The 9,770-nt window shown below is 37.8% G+C and overlaps 1 protein-coding gene across 2 annotated transcripts in view; it reads left to right on the forward strand.

The window, feature by feature from the left end:
• Positions 1 to 9,770, forward strand: part of sh3tc1 (SH3 domain and tetratricopeptide repeats 1) — a 28,913-nt gene extending 19,143 nt beyond the window's left edge. For both annotated transcript variants that reach the window (XM_084107799.1, XM_084107800.1), the window contains exons 13-18: positions 2,091 to 2,271; positions 2,739 to 2,889; positions 4,020 to 4,142; positions 4,328 to 4,478; positions 6,046 to 6,242; positions 7,971 to 9,770. In XM_084107799.1, the coding sequence (XP_083963925.1) occupies positions 2,091 to 2,271; positions 2,739 to 2,889; positions 4,020 to 4,142; positions 4,328 to 4,478; positions 6,046 to 6,242; positions 7,971 to 8,237 (1,070 nt within the window). In that variant the 3' untranslated portion in view covers positions 8,238 to 9,770. The remainder of the gene's footprint in view (positions 1 to 2,090; positions 2,272 to 2,738; positions 2,890 to 4,019; positions 4,143 to 4,327; positions 4,479 to 6,045; positions 6,243 to 7,970) is intronic.

Below are 9,770 nucleotides of genomic sequence, written 5' to 3' on the forward strand. Positions count from 1 at the left end.
AACTTTCAAATTTCTTCGGACACTGCAACGGTCGTGAAATGATGTCATACTCTGCAGCGTCGTTTTTATAAACATGAATTCAACATATAACAAATAGTAATACATTCAAAATGTAACAATATACAATCTACTTGACTTTACTGCAAAAATATAGTTCTTTTAATTCAGCCAAGAGGTCGCGCCATGACGTACTACTGGTCTACTGGTCACACATCTTCATGTGATTCGAATTCACAGGTCAGAGTTCACCAAACTTGAACTTTGGAACGCAGCGAAATGCAAAACTTTTCGCATGAGCTTGCGTTTCCGGTCTGACACATTTGTATGCGTATGAATGGAAGTCAATGGAACAAAAACTGTAGTGTGAACCCCTTTATGGGTTGGAACGACATAAGGGTGTGTAATTGATGACAGAATTTTTGGGTAAACTACAGTAACCCTTTAATACTCATTCCATTGTTATTGTGCATGATACATCTGAGCACATTATTCTGAATAAAACTTGCTCCGGCTCTCATTTACATTACATTTACATTTAATCATTTAGCAGACGCTTTTATCCAAAGCGACTTAAAAATGAGGAAAGCAATAGAAGCAGTTAAACTAACAATAGGACAACAATATGTAAGCGCCATGACCCTTCCCAGTTTAATCTAACGCAGTAATTATCAAACGACATTCCTTTTCTGCTGATGTCACAATTTACTTCTACTCTTTCAGCCCTTCCCCTCCAACCACCTGGCTACATTACATGCCCAATTTTCATGATCCAATCAGTTTCACAAGGATAAAATAAATTCCCACAAATTTTAGTATTGTATATACTATAGTTTTGGGTTGGTCTATTATCAGGTTTGGGTGCCTGAAAACGCAAGCTTTTGAAAACATTTTCAAAGTGCAAGTTTTTGAAAATGATACCATTATTGTCTCCGTGTAAACTACGAAAATGTGAATTTGTGAAAACTGTGACATCGTGTGCATGCGAATCACATATTGTCTATAGGCGTGTAGTTTTTCTTTATAAAGTGTAAGCCCGGCTCAATCGGCCCAATGGAGGCATCCGGTCAGCGGGTGAAGGTTTTTGAGCGTTACTGTCTTTCCTCGTGGCAAAGTAATTTGATTAAACGAAATACATTTTTCCAAATGCATTACCTCGTTATTTCATCTGACTCCATAACTGAAAAGGTTTTAATGATATCTGTGCATCATTAAATGTTTATTAACATTTAAATGCTACGAATGTTTGACTATTCTTTTTAACTCTTTACTGAAAATAATGTCAGTTGGAATAAAATCAAATGTTTACAATTTTATTATGTCAGGTAAATGTATCATGCCAATTACATAATCAGTTCAAAGATAACCAATACAAAACATCTAATGCCCTGGAATAAAGAGAAAAAGATGTACCTGACTCAAGAAATACATGGGCAGATCTCATTACAAATCGCCCTGAGCCTCTTGCTGCATTTCATTATATAGACAGAAACTTATTTTCATATGGAAACATTTGCTAACAATGGGAATTTGCATTCAGAGTTTACACCTTTTAAGGGCAGGATGCCATTTGCCTGGAAGACCCACCCTCCTTTGTGTGCAAGTTATCTCTAAACTCTTAAAAACTTCATTACCTTTTGTTTGACATCTTTGGGAATGAGACCTTTGTACCAGTCGCACTGAGATATTTCAAATGATATCAAACACGTGTAATACTGTATGATAATTATTCACATTTAAACCATATAGATCTTTGGGTGAATTTCAGGTGATCTCAGCATGATAGAAAGAGGGAATGGGGGAATGGGGGGTCAAGGGAAAAAGATGTAGATTAGGATTGCTTAGCTGAGACTTGCTGGTGGTGGTGCTAGTTTCACAAGAGAGAGTTAAAATGTTAATTTCCAGAAAGGTCCTTTGTCTTCTCAGGGAGTGGTCGACTGACTCAAGTAGACTGCCCGGCATTTTCTAATTTCTCAAGTCTTACAAAAGTGTATTGTATTCTAGAATTTTTGGATGGTATATTATCAGGTTTGCTGGTCACCAGACTTATACCTTCATGCCTCAAAATTATATTCTTATTTACTTGACAACAGGCCAGCTGCAAGCCACACGTCACCTGTGTCAGCTATACGAAGAGGTGTGTCCAGACGAAGCCCAGTGTATCATCTACAACAAGCACCAGCTGGACCTTCTCCGGCGGATAGGAGACAAGAGCTTAGAGGGAGAGATACTGGAGAAGATCAGCCAGCTGTACCTGAACCTGGCCACCGATAAGTGAGACCTGCCCATGACAACATTTAAGAAAGATTGACAGTAATTGCAATACGATAAAGGGATAGTTCATGTAAAATTGAAAATTCAGTCATAATTCATTTAACTTCATGTCAATCCATTGGCTTTCTTTCTTCTGTGGAACATAAATGATTTTTTTTTTATGTCATCACAATGAAAGTCAATGGTCACCAAAACTGGTTACCAACATTCTTCAAAATATATTATTTTGTGTTCTGCAGAAGAAAGAATACAGGTTTGGAATGACATGAGGGTGTGTATGATGAAATTAGTTATTTTAAGTTTTGGGTAAACTCTCATTTTAATGTTTACATTTTTCAAATATAATAAAGTGGTGGTTTAGCCCTAAGTTCTTTCAGTAATAATGAGTTGCCGGCAGTAAGACATCACATATTATTAAAAAGACTGCAGACAGCCTTGCTAAAATTCTTGGTCATGTCATCTCACAGATCCAACAGAGCTGCTTTAGATTACACCAAGCAGAGCCTGGGCATCTTCATCGACTTGGGCAGGAAACGTAAGGAGGCTCATGCCTGGCTACAGTCAGGGAAGATTTACCACATCCTCCAACAGACGGAGCTAGTGGACCTCTACGTGCAGGTGACTGACAACTGCCTTCATTCAGCGCTCATTCCCTGCATTCTTTGGAGTTACTGTGATTGGAACTACTGTAGTTAGTGGGGGCGAACACATATTGAACATAAACTCAAACATTACATCTTACATCTTTGTATACATCTAATTTGTCTGTATATGCATTGTCTGACAGTCTTACAAAAAGGTTAAGAGATATAATGGTGACAACACAAATTACTACCAAGCGCCCAGAATACACGTCAGAGTGTGCAGAAAGAACAGTGTCATTTTAATATGATTTATGATTGTAGTATTATTCATATTTTGAACTTTTATTTTTTATATTTTCAGGTTTTTTTTTTTTTTTGTGCTATTTTGTCTAAATAGTTTTTGTTGAATATTTCTATTTAGCTTGAATTTACTTTTATTTCAGTTTTAGATTTAGTCATTTTAATACTTTTAACAAACTAAATTATTTTATAAGGCAATTATTTCTTCGAGTTTGTTTCAACAACATTTATATTTTATTTCGTTTTATGTTAAGTTAACAATAACAACACTGGTGCAGAGCTGTGGCTACTTGAAGAAGCTAAAATATTTTGATTTGTTTAGCATTTTTGGTCTCTACATAATTCCCATACTTCTATTGTTTTTTTTTTTGTGGGGGGGGGGAGTCATTTGTATGACTTAAATGTGGAAAATAGTAATAATATGGACTGTGTGTGTGTACCTACTTAACTATATTTTGGGGACAAATTTATACCCAGAAGTGACCAAAACCTGACAAAATTTCAAAAAACCTCCCTTTAGGGACGTCTTCATTTGTAAATTTGGTATAAAAATAAAGTAATAAAAGTTTTTTTTAAAGATGGGTAGGTTTAGGGGTAGGGTTAGTATAAGGGAAGACAATATACAGTTTGTACAGTATAAAAACCATTACGTCTATGGAATGTCCCCATTTAGATAGCTAAGTAAACGTGTGTGTGTGTGTGTGTGTGTGTGTGTGTGTGTGTGTGTGTGTGTGTGTGTTTGTGTTTGTGTGTGTATGTGTATGTGTGTGTGTGTGTGAGCTATTTGACTTCATGCAATCTCAAAGTTCCATTTCCTAAGATAATGGTAACTGGAAAATTGCTTGACCTTGCTCAATGTAACAGGTAGCCCAGGACATAGCCTTGAGCACAGGAGACACACTCTTCGCCCTGGAGATGTTGGAGGCAGCAGGGGATGTTTTCTTCAACAGTTCACAGGACAGAGAGAAAGCCATCTGTTTTTACAGGGTAGGTCATGCACACATTGTTGAGGAAGAGGGAGGTCTTTCGCACTGTGTTGTTATTGCACTCTGTGAATGTCAGGTCCCTGTAATTTCCTTTTACTTTATTGCAGTATTTTTGTTATTAGAAACATTCATCACAATCATAATCCTTCACTGTGTTTATGCTAAGAATGTGTATCTGTTTTTAAGGACCGAGCCCTTCCCATCGCAGTGAAGACGAGCAGTGTGCGCTCTCAGCTTCGGCTGTGTAACAAGCTTTCAGAGCTTCTTCTGCAGCTGGGACAGTGTTCAGAGGCCATTGAGTTCACTCAAACTGCATTAGACATTAGCGTGAGTCTGGGTAGGTGAACACGTATGCTCTGCACAACCTTTTTTATTTAAATGATCAATACTTTTATTCAGAATGATTGTGGCTTCATGCCTGTCTGTTTTTGAGAATACAGTCCACATGGTAACCCAGACAGCAACATAGTGTCGGCCCAGATCCGGCCCACATTCCACTGTTGGGCCAGTGCGAGCCAGGGCTTTAAACGGGCCGTGCCGGGCTAATAGCCTCGGGCCAGTTGCACCAGGCCCCAAATCTGCTGCGTTTCCACTGTCGGGCCAGAAGCTCCACATGATGATGATAAGCATGATAAAAGCGACCGTTTGCTGGCGTTTTCATTGTTTACTTGAATATTTAAAACCCAAGAATCGATGTTTTACCACATATTTACAATAAAAAGTGATTCACTGACCAAAATAAATTAATTTGTGTCAAAACTGCACATTAGTCACACAGAAATAAAGTGGTTTACCGTACTTATTCAGTCCAGGCTGTTTCTGTTTATTTAGTAGTTACAGGACGTTTACATCATATTTAGAAAGAATAATAATTTCTACAAATATGCCACCAAAAAGTCGACCTGAGGAGCTTTATATTTTATATACTACTTTACTACAGTTATATTTTCAGTCAGAGAAACAGAGGAAGCTCCCGAAAAGAAAGTTGCTTTATTTTATGATAGTCTGGTATCAAGAGACGAGACGTAGGCTACTGACAGATAAAATAAAAACAGGATTGTGATAGCCTTTATGATTTGTCTGATTTCTTCAAGCGTTCGTATTTACTATTTATTGATGTTTTTATTAACAAAGTTCGGGGGGCGCATGTTCAGATAATTAACACGAGTGGAGAGCACTCAGCAATCAACGATAAGAAGTGTATACTCACCTCAATTCGTTGACAGTTTAGCAGAATCCCTCTCTCCCTCTCCCCCACCCCTTCTCCACGCTTCTAGTCCTAAACACTTACATACGGGGGGGAGGACTCTGGGTTCGGGCCGAACTCCGAGCTCGGAGCCCTCCCCTCGGACGGCACGCCAAATACGCATTCAACTTTACTCCCTCTAATTGTATGTAAGTGTGAACTCGTGAACTATGGTAATGGTTAGCGTGCATAGTCTTTTGCATCTTATACGGTAATCAGAATCCACATCAGATCACAAACAGAAGGCATTCAAACATGAAAGTGAGCTTTGAGGTAATTTATTTTTAAAGTCTTTAATGCTGACAGAATCATCCGGCGCTGCCGTCTTCCCGACTCAGGTAAACCCCGCCTCTGTTCATAACCACTCCTCTAGCCCGAGCTGGCCCGCTTTGGACCAAAGTATTCGATGGGCCTGGCCGTTGGCCCCGAGTAAGCCCCGATCAAGCCCCTAAAGTGACAGTGGAAATGCGACTGGCCCTGGCACGCACTAGCACGCCCGGCTCTGGCCCGACAGTGGAAACGCGGCTGTACCAGATGTGGCCCGGATCTGGGCCGACTCATGTTGCTGTCTGGGAAACTCATGTTCACAACAATTAACAGCCGAAAACCTTTAGGGGAGAAAAATAACTTTTTCGTTCGTCTGTGTATTTTCTTCCAGCTGACCATTTAAATGAACGCGTGGCATTCCATCGCCTCGCCACGTTGTACCATTGTGTGGGTCAGTTTGAAATGGCAGAGCACCACTTTCTAAAAGCCCTGTCCCTGTGTCCCTCACCCCTGCAGTATGACGAGGAAGCCCTGTACTATGTCAGGGTTTACCAAACACTTGGAGACATCATCTTCTATGATGTAAAGGTAAGCTATGGACATCTGCCATTGGTTTGATAAAGTTAGTCCCGCTCCAAAACTCACGCCATTTCCTGAAGAACGACGTAACTCGCTACTTAACTGCAGTTGTACGAGGAATCGTTGGAGAAGCTAACTAGCTGTTTCCTGAAAGCGTGGGAACTTTGTCGCACAGCCGTCATTTGAGCCACGTTGGAAGTGTTGTTAGTGATGTCACGCAGGTGGTGAATGCTGACTACTGCTGATTCATCAGTACAAGATAAAATTTATGTCAGATTGTGTCTGTAAATAATGAATGCAGTATATGAGGAATACTTTTTCTGTTGTTTTGCTTTATTTACAGATGTTGAATTAAATGTTGAAACTATGACATACTATGACGTCCCCAGCATACGGCACTTATTCTTTGCACAAATTAAAAGAAGTATAGTGAAATTGGCAACTAAAGCAACTAAACTATGCTATGCTTCTAACCACAGGTCCAGGGCTGTAGTTCCATCCACACAAGTTTGCGATGCTGTTTGCAATGTTCGTTGGAACTATGGTTTCGGGAAACACTGAATTGTTGAACTATGTTTGTAACAACCAAACTTGCTATCATAGTTGGTTAATGATGCTTTTGGGAAACACACCCCTGCTTCAAACAAGCAGTGAAATATTTAGAAACCACAATAGAGTAACAGTATTTACACTTTTCTGGGAAATCAGTGTACTTAGTTACTTCAATTTTACATATTAAGTTGGAACAGGAGATAGTATTTAAAAAAAATACACATTACTTTAATTCCAGATTTGCAGTAAATCTGAAATAAACCAGAAGATGGCAGTCTAAGTACATACTGAATAAATTATTTTTTTATTCACACCTCATCCACATCCACTGGTAGTAGAAAATATAAGTGTACTCATATTCAGAATGCAAATATATATTTTTAAATACATTGTATATCCAGGCATTTCATCAGCTAAGGACAAAATCTCATTCAGTATGACAATAATAATAAAAACAACAAAAATAAATAATAATAGTAATAATAATAATTAGTAGTAGTAGTAGTAGTAGTAGTATTATATTTATTATTATTATTCAAAATAATGTTTTTTATTCTATTATTATTTGAATAAAATTAAATAAATAAATCAATAAATATATTACCCTTGCATTAATATGATATGTACTGTAAAATAAAATTAAAAAACAAGTAATTAATGAACAGTATATTTACAGAACAACAGCTAAATTAAAAACTACTTAAATACTAATATTTCTGGATATTTTAATTTATTTGCTTTCAAATGTTTTCACAATTTTGGTGGAAAGCCTTTTGACGTTTAGGTTTCGCTTTTGTTGACAACAGATTTATAAATGATTCTCATTACAAATTTGGTGAGATGGTTGTCCTAAGTTGTGTTTTCAAATGCGCATTATAAACACCCGAAAAAACCTCACGTGGAGGAGCATATACTGCATACTGAGCTGCTCTGAGACACTGAAAACACCAGGTCGTGAGCTGCTCACATGTAAATGAACACAGTGCTGCGCTTCAATCCGAACCTTTCTGTAAATACTCGCCAAAGCTTCTGGCACTTAGCAAGTTTTCATTTTGACACAGCTGCTAGATGCAGAGATGCATGAAATTTAAATGTTTTTGAAAATGCATTCCTCAGATATACACAATTCACATGGGTCATATTTCAGTACTTCACTGTAGAACCTTCTCTCTCTCTGAATCCCAGGACCCATTTGACGCCGCTGGCTATTATCACTTGGCCCTGGCTGCTGCTATGGATCTGGGCAACAAGAGATCTCAGCTAGAGCTGTGCACTCGATTGGCCACTATCTACCACAACTTTCTCATGGACCGCGAACTCTCGCTGTTCTTCTACCAGCGAGCTCGTGCTTTCGCTAATGACCTCCACATTCGCCGTATCAACCTGGCTCCAGACTACAGTTTCAGGACCACAGCCCAGTACAAAAACACAATAACTGGGGCAACAAGATAGAACTGGACTCTGATGGGATATGACACTTCCACTGCATGTTTTGATTTGACTTGTGTGTGAATTTTCTCTGTTTACTTTTATTCGCCGATGTTATGTGTATTAGTTGATTTATTTACGGAATGTCTGACTCATATAACATGATTTGTCCAGCAAGTGTTTACTGGAGTGTAAGCAATGTAACCTTCAGGCACTGTTTGGTTTGCATTAATTCTTAAATGTTTTGGGACTAAAAAGACTATTACGTGGTCTTAGCACGAAATCCCATGATGGATAACCTTTTTTTTTTTTCTTGTTCTCTAAAATTTATAATGATGATAATCTGAAGATTTTATTGTGCCTGATTTTCAATTCTTTAAAAAATGGTATTATGTTTGGTGGACATTATGTCAGTGAACACGTTTTTACCTCAACAAAGTTCTGTTTGTACTTAGTGCAGAAAATAACAGGCGTTGTAGTTTTAAATAATCATGTTCATGCCTGGTGAAATACATGAGTTGGTTCAAACCCTCCCAGTTCAGTGAAAACAAACCCACTGGGCACTGGTACTGTAGGGTCTAGTGCTTTGGCGGCATTCAAGTGTATGTGCCAAAAAGCAGCCTGATCTCTTATCGTGAAATTTAAACGCGAAAATTAGTTTTTACGTGCATATGATACGCAGTTTACGCGTGCATACGATACGCACTTTATTGCGTATGATAGCCCTAACCCTAACCCTAACCCCACACCTCTAATCCAAACGTATAATAGGCCTACACACGTACCCCACACCACTACTAAACCTACCCATGCCTATCATATGCACGTAAAAACTCATTTTCGCGTATAAATTGCACGATAAATACAATGCGTGCTATAGAGACGCATTTAGTGTGACCGGGCTGCAAAAAGAGACCATGTTGGCACTGATCATCAATAAAATTGGATTTAATACTGAATTTAATTGCGTAACAATATGAAGTTGCAAGCTTTCTTCGAATGGCAAACCTTGAGTACAAGTGAGCCCTTTTGTTTTTTTATCCTAAAAATAAATCTTTTTATAGCAACCGATTTCGGATCAATTAAGAATGACAATCAGGGGACTAAGTACACTGGATTTGGCACGAGTAAGCTGAGATGTTGATGTTTTTAATTCATGATCTTTACAGATATCGGATCTTTACAGTCCTTTGTGGGAAAATTACTCTTTACTTTTAAAAAGAGCTTATTAAGGAAAAACTGTGAACTGAACGTAATGTAATGTTTTCAGACACTGAATGAATAATAAATGAATTGTTAATGAATTAATAAAATAAAAATGTATTATAATTTAAATTTATTTTAAATGTGCTTAGAGTGCTTTTTTTTTGAACAACTTAAGTGGGACTTGAGTTCATTTTTCTTTGTAATTTCATAATTACTTACAATGTTACTGTATGTTTAAGTTGTACTGCCGAATGTTCTGACAAGTATTTATGGTAAACTAAAATGTCATTTCTATTAAAACGTGTATGTCATGTATTCCTATTTTTGGCACATGATTTGTAATTCGTTGCA

This window comes from Abramis brama (genome assembly GCF_963993115.1).
Source record: "Abramis brama genome assembly, chromosome: 3".
Taxonomy (NCBI): domain Eukaryota; kingdom Metazoa; phylum Chordata; class Actinopteri; order Cypriniformes; family Leuciscidae; genus Abramis; species Abramis brama.